General features: G+C 40.4%; 2 protein-coding genes across 6 annotated transcripts in view; one reads left to right on the forward strand and one right to left on the reverse strand.

The window, feature by feature from the left end:
- Positions 1-603: 603 nt before the first annotated feature.
- Positions 604-11,776, reverse strand: OXSM (3-oxoacyl-ACP synthase, mitochondrial). Of its 4 annotated transcripts, none has more exons than XM_041734056.1 (3): positions 11,453-11,776; positions 3,692-4,774; positions 604-1,095 (listed from the first exon to the last, which is right to left on the reverse strand). In XM_041734056.1, the coding sequence occupies exons 2-3, from the start codon at positions 4,669-4,671 to the stop codon at positions 693-695; spliced, it is 1,383 nt and encodes a 460-aa protein (XP_041589990.1). In that variant the 5' UTR covers positions 4,672-4,774; positions 11,453-11,776; the 3' UTR covers positions 604-692. The 4 variants fall into 4 exon arrangements, with proteins under 4 accessions (XP_041589990.1, XP_041589992.1, XP_041589993.1 ...); XM_041734058.1 differs by lacking the exon at positions 11,453-11,776 and adding an exon at positions 5,316-5,426; XM_041734059.1 differs by lacking the exon at positions 11,453-11,776 and adding an exon at positions 5,312-5,328.
- NGLY1 (N-glycanase 1) overlaps positions 11,124-23,613 on the forward strand; it is a 62,906-nt gene continuing 50,416 nt past the window's right edge. For both annotated transcript variants that reach the window (XM_041734061.1, XM_041734062.1), the window contains exons 1-2: positions 11,124-11,294; positions 22,166-22,280. In XM_041734061.1, coding sequence (XP_041589995.1) covers positions 11,164-11,294; positions 22,166-22,280 — 246 coding nt within the window. In that variant the 5' untranslated portion in view covers positions 11,124-11,163. The remainder of the gene's footprint in view (positions 11,295-22,165; positions 22,281-23,613) is intronic.

Here is a 23,613-nt window from a genome sequence, read left to right on the forward strand (position 1 = left end):
CTCATAACCTGGGAGTTTAGGGAAACTCCACTCATTTATTATATCTCGGTATAATAATATGAAGAAAAAAGAGCTAGCTAGATAAAAAGGGTAAGTAGCTCATTACTGGCTGACTGCTTTATCCAAAGAATGTTGATCAATGATGCAAACTCCCAGTTATACTTGTATTCCTTCTCCTCCTGTTGTATGGGAATAGTATACCTGGAGTTGTACCCTGCAACAACATTGCCTAGCACCGAGCAGCTACTCACCAAATGTTGGTAGAAGGGACAAGAGCAGGTGAAATATCAAAGAGTTGTTTGACCTAGAGTATTAGGAAAATATAGATCAGTGATTCTCAAATAGGGACTATTTTGCCACCTAGAAAAGACCTGGGAATGTCTAGAGACATTTTTGGTTGTTACAACTAGAGAAGAGGGTGCTTCTGGAATCTACTGGGTAAAGAAGATGCTACCAAGCATCCTATGATATATAGGACAGTTTCCCTTAACCCAACAAAGAATTATCCTGCCCAAAATATCAATAGTGGCAGGGTTGAGAAAACCTGACACGGATAAAGGGTATCTGGGTGTTGATAATAGATTGATATATAGTTGGTAAATATTGATATATTCATATAAACATTTTATTTCTCTGCTTAATATAGTCTATAACATTTTAAGAAATCAATGTTTAATTACAAATGATTTGTCCTACATGCCAGCAATACAAAGTGTTGCATTAGTACCTCCAAAACCAAAGGAATTGGTGAGTCCAATACATCTTTTCTCAATTTTCCATTCCTGTGCCTTTAGTGGAACATAATTGAGATCAAATTCTGGTTCTGTACAATCCAGGTTTAAAGTAGGTGGTAGTTTTTGATAATAACAAGCCAGAGCAGTAAAAGCTGCTTCAACCGCCCCTGCAGCTCCCAACAGATGTCCTGTGGCTCCCTTGGTTGACGAAACTGCAAGGGCAGGTGCATGGTCTTTGAAAAGATGTTTGATAGCTTTGTTTTCAGCAGCATCTCCCAATGGGGTGGAAGTCGCATGTGCGTTGACATAGGATATCTCTTCAGGTTGTACACCTGCGTCTTTTACAGCTGCAGCCATACATCTAATAAAATAAGAGAAGAAATTTATCAGAACTAAGTCTAATTTTAACACAGGAGTCTTTATCTATATAGCTTATGAGAAAGAAAGGAACATATATCCTGGATGAAGAGAATCCTTTGCTCTAATAACAGAACCCAAACTTGGATTACCATATGAGTTAGAATGCTACCTGCATGGAAATAATGAGTCACCCTCAATACTCCGGACTGATTCAACACCGTGAGATAAATATACAGGCCTGTGGGTTTTATCATCTCTAATAAAATGTATTTCCACTTCTTTGAATTGATACTGTTCCCTGGGGGAAAAACCATATTGACGCAAGCCTAGAATAGTTCTTCTTCTAGGAATTTTTTTTTATCAGTGGAGTGTGTGTGTATATGTGTGTGTATGTAGTGATTCCAAATGTGGAAAAAAATTTATAACTATGTTTTAATTTTTTTCTCTCACATTTAAATGTAAAACTTGGCATATTTCCCAATAATCTAAAAATGTCTGCACCATTACTTTGGTGCTTCAAATAACCTTTCAAAATTCTATTTAGGTTTTAAGAATTCTAAATAAATGAAGTACGCTAAGCCAAACAAAACAAACAAACCCAAAAATAAAATATTTCTCTGGAAGAATGTTTGAAAATGTCATGAATGTCAACACCTTCTTTTTTAGTTCCTGATCTCTGGGTTGCATATATTTCCTAAAGAGGCAGCTTAAGGGTATAATTTGAAGTGTGATGAAAAGTCTCACCTAAACATAACTATTTCCCCCCTCTAGCTGGCTACTATGTTCAAACCTTCTAGCACCAGCAACTATTTACTAAAACTCAAAAGCATAACTCAGGGGTCAGTAAACTATGGCCCTGGCCAGATAACTATTTTCACAAATACAGCTGACCCTTGAATAATATGGGTTTGAACTATGTGGGTCCACTTACACATGGATTTTTTATAGTACTGTACTGTAAATGTATTTTCTCCTCCTTATGATTTTCTTGGTAACATTTCTTTTCTCTAGCTTACCTTATTGCAAGAATACACTATATAATATACAGAACATGTGTTCATTGATTATGTTATCAATAAGGCATTTTGTCAACAGTAGGCTACTAGAAGTTAAGTTTTGGAGGAGTCAAAAGTTATGTATGTTATTTTTGACTGCACAACGGGTCAGTGCTCCTAACCGCTGCATTGTTCAAGGATCAACTGTAGTTTCACTGGAGCATGCCCATTCATTTATTTATAATATCTGGCTGCTTTCACACTACAAGACAGATTTGAATAATTGTGACAGCAACTCTATGGCCCACAAAGCTAAAAAAACTATTCGTCCCTTTACAGAAAAGGTTTGCCCTGGTCAAGTTAACTGGTTAAAACATAATACAATCTAGGGCATCTGGGTGGCTCAGTGGTTGAGCATCTGCCTTTGGCTCAGGGCATAATTCTGGGGTTCCGGATTCAAGTCCCGCATCGGGCTCCCGCCAGGAGCCTGCTTCTCCCTCTACCTGCGTCTCTGCATCTCTTTGTGTGTCTCATGAATAAATAAATAATATCTTAAAGAAAAATAAAACATAATATGATCTAAGCAGGCTAGCCTATTAGCTAACACATAAGCAGGGATTTTTTTTTTTTTTAACTTAACTATCTCTTCTGCAATATCAACTTGCTTTTCCAATCGTGGTCCTCAGACCAGCAGCAGCAGCATCATGGGAGCTTGTTACAAATGGCAGATCTCCAGCAGCATCCTAGGCCTAGAGTCAGAATCTGCATTTTAGTATTCCTGGGTGGTGAAAAGTTAGAAAGTACTGATTTAAGAACAGCAGAACCCTGCTGAAATGGCGCAGGGCCCAGACACCACTAGAAGAAAGGGTTAATTATATTGTCTGAGTCTGATGAAGGGCCAAAGAGAAGAACTGTGGGAGGGAGCACTCAAGACAGCTGTTACAACTGGAAGTATGAAAAGTTGGAAAAAAAACACACATGGCCTTCTCCACAGCTTTAAAATCCAATTTTTGTTAAGAATATTCAAATGTGGTGCCTGGGTGGCTAAGTCAGTTAAGCCTCTGCCTTTGGTTCAGGTCATGATCCCAGAATCCTGGGATTGATCCCCGTGTCGGGCTCTCTGCTCAGCGGAGAGCTTACTTCTCCCTCTCCCTCTGTTTGTGCTTTCTCTCTTTCTATCTCAAAAAATAAATAATCTTTAAAAAAAAGGAATGTCAAATATATCAAACATGTTAAAGCAAAGAATTCAAAGCCATTTTGTTTAGTCTAAAATGGAAAAACATCAAAGATACTGTACACCAAGGGCAGATACTACAATACTGGACTCCCTAGTTTGAAAGTCTAATAAAACGTCTTATTTGGAGAAATATTTTAAATAAAACAAGTCTTGGGGCACTTGAGTGGTGCAGTTGGTTGAACAGCCCACTCTTGGTTTCAGCTCAGGTGGTGACTTCGGGGTCCTGGAATCAACATGGATTCTGCTTGGGATTCTCTCTCCCTCTGCTCCCTCCCCTCCACCCCATGGTCTCTCTTTCTCTCTTCTTCTCAAATAGATAAATAAATCTTAAAAAAAAAAAAAAAAAAAAAAAAAAAAGGCTTTACCTTAAGGCTCCTTCTCCTTCAGGGTCAGGTGCAGTTATGTGACCAGCATCACCTGAAAGTCCATAGCCCAAAACTTCTGCATAGATCCGCGCTCCTCGTTGAACAGCATGATCATATTCTTCCAGCACCAGCACAGCTGCACCTTCTCCCATGACAAACCCATCTCTCTTTGGGTGAAACGGTCGACATGCCAACTTAGGATCAGGGTTTGTGCTCAGAGCACGGGCTCTGGAAAATCCAGCGAGAGATAGAGGACTAATGCAAGAATCTGTCCCTCCAGCCACCATCACATCAGCATCGCCTTGGGCTATAAATCTAAAAGAGTCTCCCACAGCGTGAGCTCCTGTGGTACAGGCTGTAGACACTGCATGATTGGGGCCCTTGAGTTTATATCGAATGCTGACCTGGCCTGCTGCCATATTGACCAAAATCTTAGGGACAAAGAATGGGCTGACTTTACTGTAACCTTTTGTCTGAAACATCAAAGCAGTTTCAGAAACAATTTCAAGAGGAACCATCCCCATGCCAATTGCAACTCCAGTAGCCGCTTGATCAGCTTCTGATTGAGGGAGCCAGCCGGAATCCTTCAGGGCTAACTCTGCAGCTCCAATGGCCATAATGGTGGGAGAAGACATGGACTTGATATCGGATTTGGACACAAAGTTTTGTTCATTGAACTGACCTTCATCACAACCTCTTGGCACATAGGCAGCAACACTGCAAGGGATACTCTTATACTCCTCACCGACCAGTGACATAATGCCACTCTCTCCTCGGATAAGACGATCCCATACCAGCTGAGTTCCAACACCCAGAGGCGTCACTAAGCCGATGCCTGTAATGACAACCCGCCTACGAAATCTGGACCTCGGCACGGTTCCGAAAAGCCGCCTTTTGCCTCCTATTAATGGCTGGCATAATCTTGAACACAGATGAGGGCTTGTGATTTTTAAGAAATTTTGCAAGCAGTCTGACAACATGGTTGAGACTCAGATGAGCAGAAACACATTCCTGTAACAGCTCACAACACTTGAGGGCCTAGGATACAAGAGCCGAAACCTCCACTCAGGCGCTGGGAGTGAGCTGTTAATGAACACAAGGAAAATAACGTTAACACCACTACAATTTATGCTTATCAAACCGTTTGGAGTTCCCTTTTTAGGCTGAGTACCCTCAGACATTCCGAGACCAGGGTGAAATGATGGTTCATTCAATTCACAACAGAATTACACCACGGAAAATAAAAAGGCACTCCCGGCCTTTTACGGACTGCAGAGAGCATCCTCGTTCAGCACCACTGAGGCCTTATTCTAAGGAGTATTTCTGGCGTCAGTGTGACAAAAAAATCCTTCAGGGCCTATTCTTTGAGTTAGGGGTGTGAGCTTTATTGATCACCAAAACGTGGAGATCATTTTGGCTTTTAATCCGGGGTCGCGGGGTGGGAGGGAGACGCTGTGGCCACCGCCTCTAAAGCACCACCACGCGCGCGCACACCCCCGAAGGACGCCGAGGGAAAAGGAAACCAGGCCCGGAGGTCATCAGACTCCCCTTTCCCGAGGCAACCCCCACCCGATCCGGCGGCGGAGGGGCGGGAGGAAGAGAGCAGCAAGCGGCTGATACCTACGCGAGGCCCGGCGCCGGCCGCGCAGCCGCCGTCTGCGCGGGCACGTCCGCGCATGCGCGCGCGCGCACGCACCGCGTCTGAGCGGGGCGTGGCCAGCGGCCCTGCCCCCGCGTCACCTTGGTGGAGGTCAGACCGCGGGAGGGGGCGGGTCCAGGTCGCCGGGGACGAGCCGCCCTGCGCGAGACCTCAGTGACTGGGAGACCGAGAACGTGCGCGGAACGCGAGGAGACGGCCGGTTTTGCCCATCAGAAAAGGATTTGGGGGCGGGGGAGGGCGGGTAACTATGATGTCCAAATCGTTGCGTCTGCTGGGAGAAGGGACGCCGTCATCTTTACTGAAAGCTTTGGAAAGCATTAAGGGAATTACCGTAGCCTCACAGTTACTCCGGTTCCTCCCATAGTTGTTTATAATGGTAAAGTAGGACTAACCGAAGCGCCCAACACCAGGAAACGGCTTATTTTGTAGTATACCTAAAGGCTGTGCAGCCATTTAAAATAATTTTGGAAAAAAACAATAATAAAATAATTTTGTAAGTGAATGTTCTATGGAGAGATGTTGCAAGCACATCAGGAGGTAACAGGTTACAGAATAGTATATATACCTTTTAAAAATGTTTATATTGAGATCTGCAGGGATGTGCAATGATTGTGAAGTTCCTTTTCCCATTTCTGCTTAGTCTTCTTTACTATCTTTTCTACAATAAATACTTTTGTAATGATGATAAGCTGTTTTTTACTTTTCAAAAATTATTGGATCTGGGGCAGGGCTCAAAATGCCAGACGCAATGTCTAACAAGGATGGAGACAAGAAAAGAGATTGTAGACCTTTAAAAAACAAGAAAGTAGTAAGGTATGTATTTGCTCAGATGCTATCCCAGGTGTCAGGTTTGTGTCCTTTTTATTCTTTTTTAGATAAAAGATTGATGATGTAATGTGCATTTGATCCTCCCAGCCATATTGTGTCCTTCTGGACAGTGTCTCTTGAAATGATTGTTTCCGAGTGCTCTGCCTTCTTTCCCAGCTCTAGAGAATTTTGGTCAAGCTTAGCTTTTCCAGGTTACTACTGGATTTAAATGAATTTGAAAGTGTACTTTGCCTAAAATAGTTTAGGAAAGCTAAATAGGGCCTTGAGTCTTCTGTGATCAAAGGCCTGTTTAGTTATTTCTTAGTATGACTTATCATTCATTAACTATAAGAGAGATTAAACAAACACATGTGGTAATAAAATAACTAAAATTTGGTGAGAAATACCCAATCTTACTGTCCCTTTTCATTGTAATACACTATGTTGAAATTATAATGTGAGAGACTTAAATATACTTTTTGAACCCAAACTCTATGAAACAGTTTTGTTTTTTTTTTTTAAAGATTTCATTTAGGCACACCAGGGTGGCTCAGGGGTTGAGCATCTGCCTTTGGCTCAGGGCGTGATCCTGGAGTCCCAGCATTGGGTCCCACATCAGACTCCCTGTAGGAAGCCTGCTTCTCCCTCTGCCTGTGTCTCTCTCTGTGTCTCTCATGAATTAATTAATTAATTAATTAATTAAATAAAAATGTCTATGATATTCCAATAGCTGTAAAATGATTTAGTACCGTATTTCTTGCTAGTGATGCTGATCTAACCACTGCTGTAAACTCATTATGACTTCCATGAAAGAAGGGCCCATGCTTATCAGATTTCCTGCTTCACAGTACCTAGCAGAGTGCCTGGCATTTAGTAGCCCTCACAAATCTTTGGTGAATGACTGAATTATGAAATGAATGAATAAACATACACTTCTCTTTTTTTTAATTTTTATTTATTTATGATAGTCACAGAGAGAGAGAGAGAGAGAGAGAGAGAGGCAGAGACACAGGCAGAGGGAGAAGCAGGCTCCATGCACCGGGAGCCCGACGTGGGATTCGATCCGGGTCTCCAGGATCGCGCCCTGGGCCAAAGGCAGGCGCCAAACCACTGCGCCACCCAGGGATCCCTAAACATACACTTCTATGGGTTAGTATATATACATAATGTTTTGTGTGTTTTTACCAAATGACTTATTTTCTTTTTACAGTACCTGTTTCATCAGCATAAGGGCTATTTGTATGTAAGGTATGATCATCAATTTTGTCTTTCCTAGTAGATTATAAATCTTTTATGTCCACCATCAGACTGCTTTGTACACAACAGGTGCTCAATAAATAATTGTTGGTTAATCACTTAAGCAATCACACAGTAGTGAATTACCATACCAGTTCGTGAAAAGTTACAACCTCTCTCCATGTTACAGTCTTCACTGAGGTCAATGTTTTATTTTTTTATGTCAAAACTGATCCTGGGGAAATTTAACAGGTTATTTCTTTTTTCTGTTCCATTTAAGAATAGTGCCACCATGTGTCAACTCTAACCTTGGTGTGCTTAATAAAACTGGAATCCTGAAAAAAAAAATCATTATTTTGTAGGAAAAAAAAAAATCAAGTAAAAGAATGGAGAAGCTTCAATGCTGATTTAATAGAAGAAAACCCTTTAGTTGAAGCAATTGTACGTATAAAGAGGTTAAGAGTAGCTTACTATCTCCAATTTTTCTAAAGGAACTGGAAAATCAAAATATTTTCAACTTAGTGGAAGAAGCAGACAGGGAAAAGAACAAGTCAAAGTCCCTTATAATAAATTCTCTTAACAACACATAAATGGTGGTATCCAAGAGAGATTGTACTCAAGAACTTCAACAGGAGTTTCGGTAAACAGGAATTTGGGATGATTTAAACTTCAGGTGATTTAAAATAAGCAATAACTTACTGAATTACCCTTGAAATGATTATTTCTTTTTTTTTTTTTTAGACTGTGCATTATCACAGTATTAACTCTATGGCATTGGTTTTGACACTGTGTTTGCATGTTCCCCACAAAGATGCCTTCTAGTCATTATCTCTGTCAGGAGACAGGCTAAGCTAATGGCATTCTGTCCCTCCCACTCCCCATGCTCTCCTGCTTCAATTCTAGAGCATCTCTCCACTTTGGTGTTTTATACATACTGGGTTTCCTCCTAAAAATCTATTTGAAAAAAAAAAAGTGTCTTGTTTCTTTTAAAAAATCAAAATACTATATAGTATATAATAACCTTAAGCTACTCTAAGGATAAATGTGAAAAAAGAGACTCAAATTAAGGTGAATATAGTTGGTGATTAGAGACATCTAGCTATAATTCTATAGCTATAGCCCTCCTCCCCACACCTTTCCATCCTTTGAAATTGTGGATAGTATGTGTTTAGCTAGAGACTACATTTCCCAGCCTTCCCTCTTTTATCTAAATGGGGCTTCATTTTCTTCAATTATATGGTAGAGAAAATGCTGTATGCCATTTTGGGCCCATGTGGTTGAATAGGTATGCCTTCTTTCTGCCCAACCACCAACTAAATGCAGAAGCCTTTGTGTCTCAATGGCAGGAGTTAAACTACAGGCCAAATCCAGTGGGTTGCCTGTTTTTGTAAACAAGAGTTTCATGGGAATGTAGCCATGTCCATTCATATTGGAGTACTGTCTACAGAACTACAGATGCAGAGGCAGAATTAAGAGTTTGAAATGGAGACCCTGGGTGCCTGGGTGGCTCAGCCGTTGAGCACCTGCCTTCGGCCCAGGGCATAATCCTGGAGTCCCGGGATTGAGTCCCACATCAGGCCCCCTGCCTGGAGCCTGCTTCTCCCTCTGCCTACATTTCTGCCTTTCTCTCTCTGTGTCTTTCATTAATAAATAAATAAAGTCTTTTAAAAAAGAAACAGAGACCCTATGGCCACAAAGTCTTAAACGTTTACAATCTGGCCCTTTACAAAAAAATGTTTATTGACCTCTATTTTACAGGATGGAAGGAGCCTGGGAGCCTGAATGGGGGAAAGTTGTCCAATGACTAAGGACACCTGCTTTTAAAACTATTATGTGAGCAAGAAAGATTTCTGTTAAGTCACTGAAAATTTTAGTGATAGCAGCTAGTAACAGCTATCAGTTAAACACTAGTCTTAGAAGTTGGTCCCCAAACCTACATATTAAAAACCTTTCCTGGGATTCCTGGGATCCCTGGGTGTCGCAGCGGCTTGGCACCTGCCTTTGGCCCAGGGTGCCATCCTGGAGACCCGGGATTGAATCCCACGTCAGGCTCCCGGTGCATGGAGCCTGCTTCTCCCTCTGCCTATGTCTCTGCCTCTCTCTCTCTCTCTCTGTGACTATCATAAAAAAAAAAAAAAAAAAAAAAAAAACCTTTCCCATGTATCTAGCAGATGAATGGTAATTGAAGTGCATGGCATAGTTCAAGCGCTTCCTCTGAGATACTGGAAGAAAACTTCAAATTTAAAAACAAACAAGATAAATCATCAAGAACATTTAAATAAGCTACTTACGCAAATAATTTACCTTAAAAACATAAGGTCAAGAAAAATATTTGTTGAGGTTTGGAAAGATATGTCTGCAAAGAAGGCAGCCATTGGTAAATTACCTTTTTTTAAAAAGATTTTATTTATTTATTCATAAGAGACACAGAGAGAGGCAGAGAAATAGGCAGAGGGAGAAGCAGGCTCACTCCTGGGAGCAGGATGTGGGACTTGATCCCAGGACCCTAGAATCACGCCCTGAGGCAGGGGACACGCTCAACCACTGAGGCACTCAGGCATCCTGGTAAAGTATACTTTTAACATTGAGAGGCAGAAAATGGATTAAAGAAGTTAGGATTCATCTTCTAAAAGTAATAAAAAAACAATCACATGATCTACCTGTGATACAAAGTCATAAAATAATACCTACCCCCTTACTATGCAAGATGCGTATTTTTACTACTCCCCCTCACATTTTATTCTATTTTGTCCTTATGGTATGTTTTATGCTGGTCACTACATGATAAATGGAGTCCACAACCTACTATGTTGCAACCTGCGGTTTGAAAACTTCTTCTCTATAGAGACCTCATACTATTTGAACGGGTACTTATGAAAAAGATTTTTTTATTCATGAGAGACACAGGCAAAGGGAGAAGCAGCCTCCGTGCAAGGACCCCAATTTGGGACTCAATCCCAGGTCTCCAGGATCACACCCTGGGCCGAAAGCAGGCGCTAAACCGCTGAGCCACCCAGGGATCCCCTATGAGAAAGATTCTTCATCGTACATCGTCTATGTACCAGAAACCCAGCAGGGTCTACAGACGCCCATTCGGTTTTTTGTTTTTTTTTTTTTAATTTATGATAGTCACACACACACACAGAGAGAGAGAGAGAGAGAGGCAGAGACACAGGCAGAGGGAGAAGCAGGCTCCATGCGCCGGGAGCCCGACGTGGGATTCGATCCCGGGTCTTCAGGATCGCGCCCTGGGCCAAAGGCAGGCGCCAAACCGCTGCGCCACCCAGGGATCCCGCCATTCGGTTTTGAACATTTTGTTGCTCCTAGCTTCTGGGGTCTTCCAACTACACGTTATCTCTGAATGCCTGGCAGTCTGCGAGGAGGGGTCCTGGGGGGGAGGGGTGGTTGTACCAGGGGGTCCCCCCACCTTCGTAGCTGGATGAATCGAAGCCCAAGCTGGCGCGCGTTAGGCTCCGGGTTTCGGGCACGCGGGCCAGCACAGGGCAGCATCCCCCCTCCCAAGGAGCCAAAGCCCCCGGCCCTACAACCAAGCACTCCGCCCCTTGTTTCCGAGAGGAGCCCCGAGGCCCTGGCGACGCCGCCCCAGTCCCTCCAGGTCCAAATCCCCGCCCTCCCCCGCCCAGGCCCCGCCCTCCCCCGCCCAGGCCCCGCCCCTCCCGGCCCGCCGCGGAGTCGGCCGCGCGCTGTGGCGCCTGCTCAGTGCGGCACGCGGCGCGCGAGGGGCGGCGACGGCCGCGGGCGCTCAAGCATGGCGGCGGCGGCGCTGGGCAGCTCGTCGGGCTCCGCGTCCCCGGCGGTGGCCGAGCTGTGCCAGAACACCCCGGAGACCTTTCTGGAGGCCTCCAAGCTGTTGCTCACCTATGCGGACAACATCCTCAGGTGCGGAGCTGAGGAGTCGCACCGGGGCGCCAGGGCGGGCGGCGAGGGGCGCCTGGTCGGCCTGGGTTTGGGGTCGCCGGGCTCGGGCCCCTCAAGGGTGGCGAGGCCCGGAGGGGCCGGGGGCCTGGGCCCGAGCGCGGCGCAGCGTCGGAGCCTACCTGCCAGGGGCCTGGCGGCGCGGCCGGGCCCTCGCTCCTGAGAGGAGCAAGTTTCTCTGCACTCGTGACTCGGCACCCGGTGTCGGGGTGCTCTGGGGGTGAACTGGAGGTCGCGAGCATGGCGCGGGGCGGAGGCAGGTGAGAAGGCGTGCCCTGAACGCTGGCCTCCCGTCGCGCTGCTTAACCGTCTTCCTGTCGGCACAGAAGCGGTCACAGTTCATCCCCGCTGCGTGGCTTTCACCGAACGCGGTGCGTTAAGTCGCCGCAGGGTTGTGCGAAGTTCGTCCCCGGCGGAATCCGCCCCCGCTCCAGCGTTTTGTGAAGACCTTGGTAGTGAAGCGTACTAGTCAAGTGGGGGGGTCTTGTCTTTCCTTTCCTTTTCTTTTTATGGTCTTTTCGTGCCCACTGTTACTGACTGAAATATTATTGACCATATTAAAGTTACAATTTTCATATTAATACCTGTATTCTACTTTTCACCGTGACCTTTTAGGTAAGAATTTAGTGAAGAGTACCTTGGCGGAGAGTAATTTGTTTCATTCTCCTGCGAGCAGAAGTACACTTGTAGGTCCTCAAGGGACCCTTACGGATTTGGGGAATTGGGAGACAGGTTTGGTTATTCATTTTGAAGCATTATCCACTTCAGTTCTTAGATCAAATCATGTAGTGGCTTGTGTGGGGGAGGGAAATGGAGCCAAAGTTAAAGGACCTCCAGGTGCCAGGTACTTGAGTGGGGTCACCTCATTCATCAGGTCCCCATGGTTACTATCTAGGTTCTCTCTCCCACCTTACCCCTGGGGTACACTTGTTCTCCTAAGTGGCAGGTATATTGGCATGAAATCTAAAAGGAAACACTTGGTTGCAAGGTTATAGATTTAATGTGACCCAATTTTAGTGACCCTGGTTACTAGTGTTTTAACTCATAGCACTTCATTGTTCATGGCAATATATTGTTCACAGAGATAACATTAAGGATTTAAAAAGTAAGTTGAAGGAAAAATGAACCTTTATTATTTACCAAATGCTATAAGGGTTGTACAGCATATGCAGTGTACACAGTTACACAATTGTGACATATGTAGAGACTGCCTTTCTCCTCTGTGACACCATCTCAACTCACCTCTCCCCTTGAGTCTAACAGCTCTTCAAAGTACAGGATTAAAAACAACAACAACAACAACAAAGTACAGGATTGCCAATGGACTCTGCATAAATGAACTCCTAAGCTGAGTCCTCCAGATCTTATGAGCTGGGACCTTCAACCTGGAAAGCCACCAAACTATTTAAACCCTATTATTCAGAAAAGGGAAGTGGCCTTGTAATAAGATTCACTTCTGCTTTTAATTTAGTGAAACCCAAAATGCTAAGATCAAGGTGTTTTGAGGAAGGAAAACCTTTGCATGCAAATAATGACCTGGCATCATAATCACTATTATGAATATTTATCACACTCATAGAAGAAACTTCGCATGCTGTCAGTTCATGTTGCGGTCTTAACTATGGCTTATGTTTCTGATCTTGAAAAGTGGTTTTGTTTTTTTTTTTTTTTTTTGATCTTGAAAAGTTTTTAATCTAAAAAGGGAATGAGTGTGGAACTCATAATTCGAGATGGTATGAAAAGCTACCCTTGTTAATATAAGTACAGGTATGCCTTGTTTTATTGCTCTTCACTTCATTGTGCTTTGCAAGGACTGTGTTTTTCATAGATTGAAGGTTTGTGGTGTTGAGCCAGTCTGTCAGTGCCATTTTTTCCAGTAGCTCACTTTATATCTCTGTGTCACATTTTGGTAATTCTTGTAATATTCAAACTTTTTCATTATTGTATTTGTTGTGATCTGTGAGCTCTTCTTTTAGTTGAAATATAGTTAGACACACACTGTCACATTAGTTTCAGTAGTATAATGTAGTGATCCCACAAGTGTACATTATGCTCTACTCAGGAGTATAATTATCTCTCACATACAGTTCTGTTATAATACCATTAACTGTATTCCCTATATACCTTTTATCTCCATGACTTTTTTTAAGTGAGCTCTGTGCCCAGTGTGGGGCTTGAACTCATGACCCTAAGATCAAGAATCATATGCTCAACTGACTGAGCCAGCCAGGTGCCCACCCCCACCCCCATGACTTATTTATTCCATAACTGGAAGCCTATGTCTCCTACTCTCCTTCACCAATTTTGCCCATCCCACACTCCCTTCCGTACCCCCACAAACATCATTTGTACTCTATTTGTTTGATTCTGTTTTTTGTTTGTTTTGGGTTTTTATCCATATATAAGTGAAAAAATACAGTATTTGTCTTTCTGTGTTTGACTGACTGACTTGTCATAATACTATCTAGGTCCATCCATGTTGTTGCAGGTGGCAAGAGCTAATTCTTTTTTTATGGCTGAGTAATATTCTGTTGTATATACATATACCACATCTTATTTATCCTGTGACCAGTTATCTTTGATGTTAATATTGTTTTAGGGTGCACCAATTGCACCCACATAAGATGGCAAACTTAATCTATAAATGCTGTGTGTGTTCTGACCGCTCCACCCATTGGTCCTTTCCTGTCAGTCTTTTCCTTAGGCTTCCCTGTTTCCTGCAACGCAATAATAATTGAAATTAGGCCAATCAATAACCCTGCAGTAGCCTAAGTGAAGTGAAAGGAAGGGGTGCTTGTCTCTTTCTTTAAATGCAAAGCTAGAAATGATTCAGCCTAGTGAGGAAGGCATGTCAAAATCCATGCTAGCCCAAAAGCTAGGCCTATTGTGCCAAGCAGCCAAGTTGCAAATGCAAGAGAAGTTCATGAAGAAAATTAAAAGTGCTACTGCAGTGAACACACAAATGGTGAGAAAGTGAAGCAGCCTTAACGCTACTAATATAAAAAGGTTTCGTGGTCTAGATAGAAGATCACAGCCACAACATTCCCCTGAAAACCCAAAGCCTAATCCTGAGCAAAGCTCAGGCTCTTCAGTCCTGTAAAGGCTGAGAAAGGTGATGAAGTTGAAGAAAAGAGTTGCGGGCTAGCAGAAGTTGATTCATGAAGTTTAAGGACAGAAGCTGTCTCCACAACACAAAAGAGCAAGGTGAAACAGTAAGTGCTGATGAGGAGCTACAAGTTATCTAGAAGACCTAGCTAGGGTAATTTGTGACTGTGGCTACACTGCAATAGATTTTCAGTGTGCACCAAATAGCCTTCTATTGCAAGAAGGTGCCATCTAGGATTTCATAGCTAGAGAGGAAAAGTCAATGTCTGGCTTCAAAGGACAGGCTGATTCTTATGTTAGGTGGTGGCTTTAAGTTGAAGCCAGTGCTTATTAACCATGTTGAAATTCCTAGGGCCCTTAAGAATTATGCTAAATCTATTTGGTGTACACTTTATAAATGGAAAAAACAAAGCCTGGATGGCAGCACATCCGTTTGCCATGCAATTTACTGATTATTTTTATGTCACTGTTGAGATCTACTCAGAAAAAGATAGCTTTCAAAATATTAATTGCTCATTGACAATGTATCAGGTCACCTAAGAGCTCTGATGGAAATATACTATGACATACTGTTGTTTTCATGCCTGTTTATACAGCATCCATAACTGCAGCCCATGGGTCAAGGAGTCATTTGGACTTACAAGTCTTTTATTTTAACAATTATATTTTATAAAGCTATAGCTGCCATAGATAATGATTCCTCTGATCAATCCGGGCAAAGTTGAAAACCTCTTGGAAAGGATTCTAGATGCCATTAACATTTGTGTTCATGGAAGGAGGTCAAAATAACAATAATAGGAGTTTGGAAGAAATTGTTTCCAACCCTCCTGGATGACTTTGAAGGATTCAAAACCAGTGAAGGAAGTAACTGCGGATGTGGAAATAGCAAGAGAACTAGAATTAGAAGTGGAGCCTGAATATATAGCTAAATTGCTGCAATCTCATGATAAAACGTTCATGGATGAGGAACATTACTTTTTATGGATTAGCAAAGGAAGTGGTTTCTTGAGATGGAATCTATTCCTGGTGAAGATGCTGTGAAGATTGTTGAAATGACGACAAAGAATTTAGAATATAACAAACTTTGTTGATAAAACAGTGGCAGGGTTGAGAGACTTTATTCTAATTTTTTTTAAAGATTTTATTTATTTATTCATGACAGAGAGAGAGAGGCAGAGACACAGGCAGAGGGAGAAGCAGGCTCCATGCAGGGAGCCTGACGCGGGACTCGATCCCAGGTCTCCAGGATCACGCCCTGGGCTGAAGGCGGCACTAAACCGCTGAGCCACCCGGGCTGCCCATTTGATTCTAATTTTGAAAGATGTCTGTCAAGCAGCATTGCATGCTACAGATAAATTGTTCATAAAAGGAAGAATCAATTGATGTGGCAAACTTACTGTCTTTTTTTTAAGAAATTGCCACAGCCACTCCAACCTTTAGTAACCATCAAAATCGAGGCAAACCTTCCCCCAGAAAAAAAGATTACAACTCACTGAAAGTTCAGATAGTACTTAGCATTTTCAAGCATTAAGGTACTGTTTAATTAAAGTATGTACAACTTTTTTAAACATAATGCTAATAAATACTTAAAAGACTACAGTACAGTATAAACATAACTTTTATATGCAGTGGGAAATTTAAAAAATTATTTTGACTTGCTTTACTGCAATTTTCTCTTTATTACAGTTGTCTAGACACAAACCTATAATATCTCAGTGGTATGTTTATAATAGTATTAGTCCCTATTCTCATATTAGAATGAAAACTCCTTTAGGCTTCAGAAAGACTCTTCTATTTCTAAGTCCAGTGACATATTAACCTCTTAACAGAAAAGCTCCTGATGTGGTTTCTTTAAAAGTAGAGAAAACCAATGTTTCTGTTCCTTTTCCTGTTTGGGGAAGTCCATCAGTGTTAGAGATAAGGGACTATGTCAGGGATGTCTTGATAGGTCTTGTTCCTGCCTCAGAGTTTGACATGGTATTTTATGAAATGAGTGCTGAAATGATAATTTTATTAGTAGTTTTTGTTTTTATTTGACATGGTATTTTATGAAATGAGTGCTGAAATGATAATTTTATTAGTAGTTTTTGTTTTTATTTTTTTAACAGCAATACTTGTCCCCGCACTCAAGTGAAGATAATACTTTTGTTTACAGTTCAGTTTTCTGCTTCAGGTAATGTTTACCTATTTCCCAATTAAGAATCAAAAAGCAAATGAAATTATAGAATAAAATATAAGCAACTTGTATGCACAATATGCTATGGGTTTGAACTTTTTAGTTTTTTTTTTTTTTCAGTTCACTGACTTCTGGGTAAAAATGAGCTGTCTTCAGTAATATCTGCTTTTCAAAGTTTATAATAGTTGGGCTAGCATTCCACATGTGTTCCTTAGATAATTTGCTCCATTCATTCTTTAAAAAATAAGTTTGATTTCCCACTAATTTCCTTGCAAACTGCACACAGTTATTGGTTACAAACTACACTGCATATGATTGGGAAGGGACAAGAATGGTTTCTTCCAAGAAAATAAATATGTTTAGGAGAAAGATACAAGTATGGAAAATAGCCACAGCATAAAATCTAGAGAACAAATGCAAAATATTGTTAAAGCATGTTTATGTTTGGAGATAGCAGGGGAACGTAGTGTGGAAGAATTTTGAGAATGGAGATTTCATAAGATGGGCTGGATTGATGGAATAGCAGAGAACATATATTTGACATAAGAGGCAAGAGAAAATGATTATACTTTCTAGAATCCAAGAGAAACATGAGTTTCTTGTAGAATAATGATATAAAAAGACACAAGGCATGGGTCTCATTTCTAAAGCTATTACAGTAATCACAAGCATAAATGGGGTTAGAATGGAGAGAGAACAATTGGAGGCAGGGATTGGCAGTTCTTGATGACTGAATGCAAGGAATAGAACCAGCAGTGAAAGGAGACAACACAAATAACTTCAGATTTCTAATCTAGGTAACAGTTGACAACTGGAGAAATTGAGAGAGGGTAGTCACTGAGATTGGTGAGTTAGTTGGCATATTGTATGATGGAGAGTAAGCTTGTGATCAGACCAGTGGGTTTAAATCCATTTCCTAAGATTGTGGTTATAGGCAATTTTATGTAAAGTCTCTGAGTTTCAGTTTCTTTTTTTTTTTTTTTTTCATTTTTGAGAGGAAAGCAAAATGCCTGTGTTATAGGATTGTTGCAAAAGAGAAATGAAGGCACATATGTTATCTATTATTACCATTATTCAGTTTTTCATGTTGAACAAGCTAGATTATGTGTATGTTTCCCTTTTTGTCAGCTACATAGAATGGTAGAGTTAGAGCCAGAGATGGTTCCCAGATGGTTCTAAAGATGTTTTTGAAAAATTTACATGTTTCTCAGAATAATAGGTTTTCAGAAGGACTAGAAATAATTTTTTAAATGTCCTACAAACCAACTTTTGTGATTAGTAATAAAAATACAAGACTATAGGATCTTGCTCATATACTGAATTTCCATTTATATAAACTCTTTCTAGGATTATGTATTCTAAAGAGAAAGAGGGCTAGTAAATAGTTAGATGTACTCTCATCATTTCTGAAGTTCTGAAATAGAAACATTTACATTTTTCTTTTTTCTGAGTCTGTGACCTCAGTGGGACACCTACTTGTTGACATGTCTTAAGATCTTTTTTGGGTACCTGGGTGGCTCAGTCGGTTAAGTGTCTTGCCTTTGGCCCAGGTCATGATCCCCCAGGGGCTGGGATCCAACCCCGCATCACATCGCTGCTCAACAGGGAGTCTGCTTCTCCCTTTCCCACTTCCCCTGGCTTGTGCGCTCTCTCTCTCTCTCTTTTTAAAATAAATAAATAAAATCTTTTTAAAAGATTTACTTTAAAAATGATTTATTTAAAAAAATCTTTTTTAAGATTTTATTTTTTCATTTATTTTAGAGCAGGGAGAGGGGTGTGGATTCAGAAGGGAGAGAAACAGGAAAAGAATTTCAATCAGACCCCTGTGTTGAGTGTGGAGACCAATGTGGGGCTTGATCTCACAATCCTGAGATCATGACCTAAGCAGAAACCAAACCAAGAGCCACACCCTCAACTGACTGAGCCACCCAGGTGCCCCAACATGTCTTAAGATCTTAAGTATATGGTAGATTATGACTTTCAAGGTGAAAAGCATGACTTTTTTTCTACCATTCAGTTGTAAAACAAAGACAACTAGGGGGGTAAGACAACTAGGGATACACCAAAATATGTTCAAAGTGATGGTGAGTGAGATGCAGGCCATTTTGCTGCCCTTTCAAGATCCCATTCATTCAGCATCATCCAACAAACAACCAAATAAAACAAAAAACCCTCAAGTGAAGGTGCAAAATTATTGCTAGCAGCAAGATAAATATTATAAGTTGCAGAAATAATTAATGGTCAACAGAGATAGAAAAAACACATTGAAGAATTATAGCAAAAAATACTTGAGAAAAGTCTGCAGAGAAAATTTAGTGGAAGAAGAGGAACAAAAATAAAGGTGATCCTTATGGGCACTTTAGACACTGTAAGATAAGGAGAATAGTAGTAATGAGTTCAAGGATGGTGGATACACTGGGATGACACTATGAAGTTAAAGATTTAGAAAGTGTTGGTTTGGTAGTTTTCCAAGGTCAGGAAATGGGATGTGATAGATTTGAGCTCTAATGGCCAAGTTCTCTAAGCCTTTGAGGGCTCCAGGATGAACTTTGGCATTATTATATGTTCAAGATTATGGCTGGTATGCTCAACATACTTAAAAAAAAGAGGAAGCTAGGATTTGGGTAACTGGACATTACTCTTGTTTTTTTTGGTTTGTTTTTGTTTGTGTTATGTTTTTAGTGAAAAAAACATAAATATTATGTGAGGCCCATAGATGTTAAAACATAGAAAATTGCTAACTAGAGCAGAAAAGCTATATCAAGTTACTTTGAAACATGTATCAAAATAATAAGCTGTATCAGATCACCTAGTGTAGTTTTTATAAGAATTCTTAAAGAGTGGTGAAATAGGAAAAACTAGGAAATTAAAGCCAGAGAAAGACTTTGATCATGTAAAAATCTGGAAGCTATTGGGGAAAAAATAAGTTAAAAAAAAAAAATCAAGCAGTTTTGTACCAGTAGGTTATATCATCTTGGTGGTACTGATATTTATGACCCGGTGAAATGTATTGAATATCATGAAAAGATGCTTCATTTATGTGTAACTGGCCTTGATAAATGTAAGAGTGTTGTATGGTTTAATTTTTTTTTTTTAAGATTTTATTCATGAGAGACACAGAGAGGCAGAGACACAGACAGAGGGAGAAGCAGGCTCCATGCAGGAAGCCTGATGTGGGATTTGATCCCGGGACTCCAGGGTCACGCCCTGGGCCGAAGGCAGGCACTAAACCACTGAGCCACCCAGGGATCTCAATATTTTTTTGTTTAAGTGGTAAGAAAGGGAGGCACTTAGGATACAGTGTGGCATAAAATCAGGGATGCTAAATCTCTTGCTGTGCCCAGGGCAGGCCCCTACAACAAAGACTTCAAATGCCCCTACAACAAAGACTTCAAATACCAAAGTTGAGTAATTCTCATTTAAAACACAGAAAAAGGGGATCCCTGGGTGGCTCAGCGGTTTAGTGCCTGCCTTCGGCCCAGGGCATGATCCCAGGGTTCCAGGATCGAGTCCCACATCAGACTCCCTGCATGGAGCCTGCTTCTCCCTCTGCCTGTGTCTCTGACTGTCTCTCTCTCTCTCTCTCTCTCTCTCTCTCATAAATAAATAAATAAATAAATAAATAAATAAATAAATAAATAAATAAATAAATAAATAAATAAATAAATAAATAAATAAATAAATAAACAAACAAACAAATAAATAAAATCTTTTAAAAAAAAAGATAAAACAGAAAAAAAGAGTAGAGCATATATTTTTCTTTGTGTTTTTCAACCACCTATGATACTCAAATGACCTGGGTAAAGAATAATGTTTGTTTTTAATTCCAATCTTTTGTGGAGCTACAACTTTGTAAAATACAATAAAAATTTCATGGCAAATCAAATTGCTATAAAAATTGCTGAGTACTCTCAATTTTTGCACTTCTCATGAATGACTAGGAAGTTTATAGATGGTCACTGGTCTGTGGACATTTTGAATAATACTCTATTAGAGCTTTGTCTATGAATGTTCTGTAACAAACTTGTATAATTTTTGAAATTAAAGAAAAATTTAAAGAAGATTAATGTATTTATTACAGTTTGGCAATAGAGAGTTGCATGATAAAAAACAAATGTGAAATATGTTGAAATTTCCACAATTAAATTAGGACAAAAATGGTTAATGAGTTGCTAGCAGTTGCCAGCACTTGTCCACCATCCCCATTCCATACCCCAAGCAGATGGCCTCAGCACTCCTTCCTACGGACCCCTGACACAACCTCAGAATCCTTCTTAAAATAGTGCTGATGGAGTCCACTACCATTGGAAGAGAATTTATATCGGATGTGAAATCTACTCATCCTATATTATGTTCTGAGGTTTTTTGAGTATAATACTGTGATTATCTTTTTTTTTTTTATAAGATTTTGTTTATTTATTTGAGAGAGAGAGAGAGAGAGAGAGCACGCGCATGAACAGAGAGGAGGAGCATAGGGAGAGGAAGAAGCAGATTCCCCACTGAGCAGAAACCCAACTCAGGGCTTAATCCCAGGAGCCCAGGATCATGACCTGAGCCAAAGGCAGATGTTTAACTGACTGAGCCACCCAGGAGCCCCAAACTGTGATTATCTTAATCTTGTATTTTTTTTTCTGATTTTTTTTTAAAAACAGCCTTTCTGATTTATTGAGGTTATTAAAAATCTTGGGATGCCTGGGTGGCTCAGCAGTTGAGCATCTGCCTTTGGCTCAGGGTGTGATCCTGGAGTCCTGGGATCGAGTCCAGTGTTGGGCTTCCTGCATGGAGCCTGCCTCTCCCTCTGCCTGTGTCTGCCTCTCTCCCTGTGTGTGTGTCTCTCATGAATAAATAAATAAAATATTTTTAAAAGGTTATTAAAAATCTCAAAGCTTTTCATATGCTGGTCTCATCCCATGTATGCTATTTAAAATCTTAATCGTGGTAAAAAAAAAAATTGTGACAAAAATATACTTTGAGCTGTAGCAGAATTTAGAGTAAAAACAATCATCTAGGGAAGAAAGAAAATCAAATGACTATAAGATATATCTAAATTTGTATTTGTCAGAGGTAAAGTCTTTGAGGAACTCAAAGACCTATTTTTATATAGCTTCTTAGTTTCTTTTATTCATCCATTTCACAAGTATTTATTAACTATCATATATGCATCAGGCACCATTCTTAATGATTGAGATCCATCAGAACAAAATAGGCAAGGCCTTATGCACCCATGTCTAGAGCTTACCTGGATTTTTTTCTTAGCAACCTAAAAACTCATAAAGTATGTGGCTTTAACAGCACAGAATTAAAATGTCGCATGGATTTCCCTTATGGAAACATTAATATTATCAGCTGTGAAATGGTAGGTGGTGGTAAATGTATATTGAGGTAAGAATCACAAAATCAGGCTATTTTTCCAGACTGTGCTTCCTTTTTCTTTAAAGTAGGGAACTATACTATCTTGTAGCAGTATAGCCAATATAAAATGTAAAAAGGAGTGCAAAAACACTGTGGAAAGTATAAATTGTTATATATAATCAAACTTTTTTATTTAAACCAGAAATCCTAATGATGAAAAATACAGATCTATCCGGATTGGAAACACAGCTTTTTCTACTAGACTCCTACCTGTCAGAGGAGCCGTTGAATGTTTATTTGAAATGGGCTTTGAAGAGGTAAGTATGTTGAAGGATTTCTTCTCCCCAGTTCATTTGTAAAGAGTTTATTATAATGTTGTTGGATAATTACCTAAATAAGATAATATTTTTAAATTAATGGGTCATTTTGGAAATCTGTGGAACTAGTTAATTCTTCGCCTATTGGACATTTAAAAGTCACAGTAAATGTATTTTAAAATCACAATAAAAATATATATTATATATATATCATATATAAATATTAATATATATATTTTTCCCCCCCACAGGGAAAATTCTTACAAATTTTAATCCTTTAGAACAGGGAGGTCAAACATAAAACCCAAAGACCAAATTGTGGGTCACTTTAGACTTTCCGCAAAAACTTAATTTGTGAGTACCCATGAATATTGATAAGGTCTAACTGCCTGTCTCCAGTAAGAAATGAAAAGAGTAAATGCAGAAAAGCTGAGTTCAGTTGCTGCATGTAAGGAATTTATTCTGTGACACAAGAGGAGAATATCAGTGGTTTTTTTGTTTTTAAGTCAAAATAAGTTTGGTAGTTTCATCTCCTGGAATCTTGTGGCATGGTTTAATTTTATGACACAATGAAAGTAGTTATCAATATTTTCAATTTCTTTATGTAATATATGCTTAACCATTTCTAGTTTATGGAATACTGAAAGAAGTTGAACCAGGTTGTGGATACACAGTAGTCTGTAGCAGTCAGAATTGTCGAGGCTGTAGAAGTGATCAAAGAGATATGCTGAGTTGCCATAAAAAGTACTTTCCTTCCTGCCTCCCCAGATTGTGTTCAAGCCCTTGGAGGGTATAGTAGTGAACTAGAGAAATAGATCCCATTTCACATGGAGCCTGGATTCTAATAGGTTAGACAAACAGTAGACATGTAGACATGAAAGCAAAGATGAATGCAAAGAAGAAAATAAGGCATGGTAATATACTAAAAAAGCACCTGTAGAGGGGACAGCTCTAAAAGAATGAGTGGTATGAGAAGGCCTCTCAGGAGAAAACATTTGAGCTGGGACCTAAATGAAAAGAAGCATTTCAGGTACCTGAAACCCTCAGGTACCTGAAACCCTCAGGTAAGAGTACTTCAGACAGAAGGATTCAGGTGTGCAACAGACTTCTGGCAGAATTAGCTTTGACACAGAAAGTAGCTACAGAGGCAGGCAGGATCCAGGACATGGGGTTTTGAGGATTCTGATAAAGACTTGGATTTCATTCTAAGTGAGATGGGAAACCATAGGAAGGTTTTAGGCAGGGAAGAATATTTAAAAGATTACCGGTTGTAAAGAGAAGTGTTCTGGATATTCTGGGATGAGAGCAAGGGATGAAGCAGGAAGATCAGTTA

The sequence above is a fragment of the Vulpes lagopus genome, chromosome 19 (assembly GCF_018345385.1).
Source record: "Vulpes lagopus strain Blue_001 chromosome 19, ASM1834538v1, whole genome shotgun sequence".
Lineage (NCBI taxonomy): Eukaryota > Metazoa > Chordata > Mammalia > Carnivora > Canidae > Vulpes > Vulpes lagopus.

Coding starts and splice junctions, on each gene's coding strand:
- OXSM (XM_041734056.1), bottom strand. CDS start 4,671: ATGTTGTCAGACTGCTTGCAAAATTTCTTAAAAATCACAAGCCCTCAT. Junction 1,096..3,691: donor GAAGGAGAAGGAGCCTTAAG/GTAAAGCCTTTT, acceptor TTATTTTATTAG/ATGTATGGCTGCAGCTGTAA.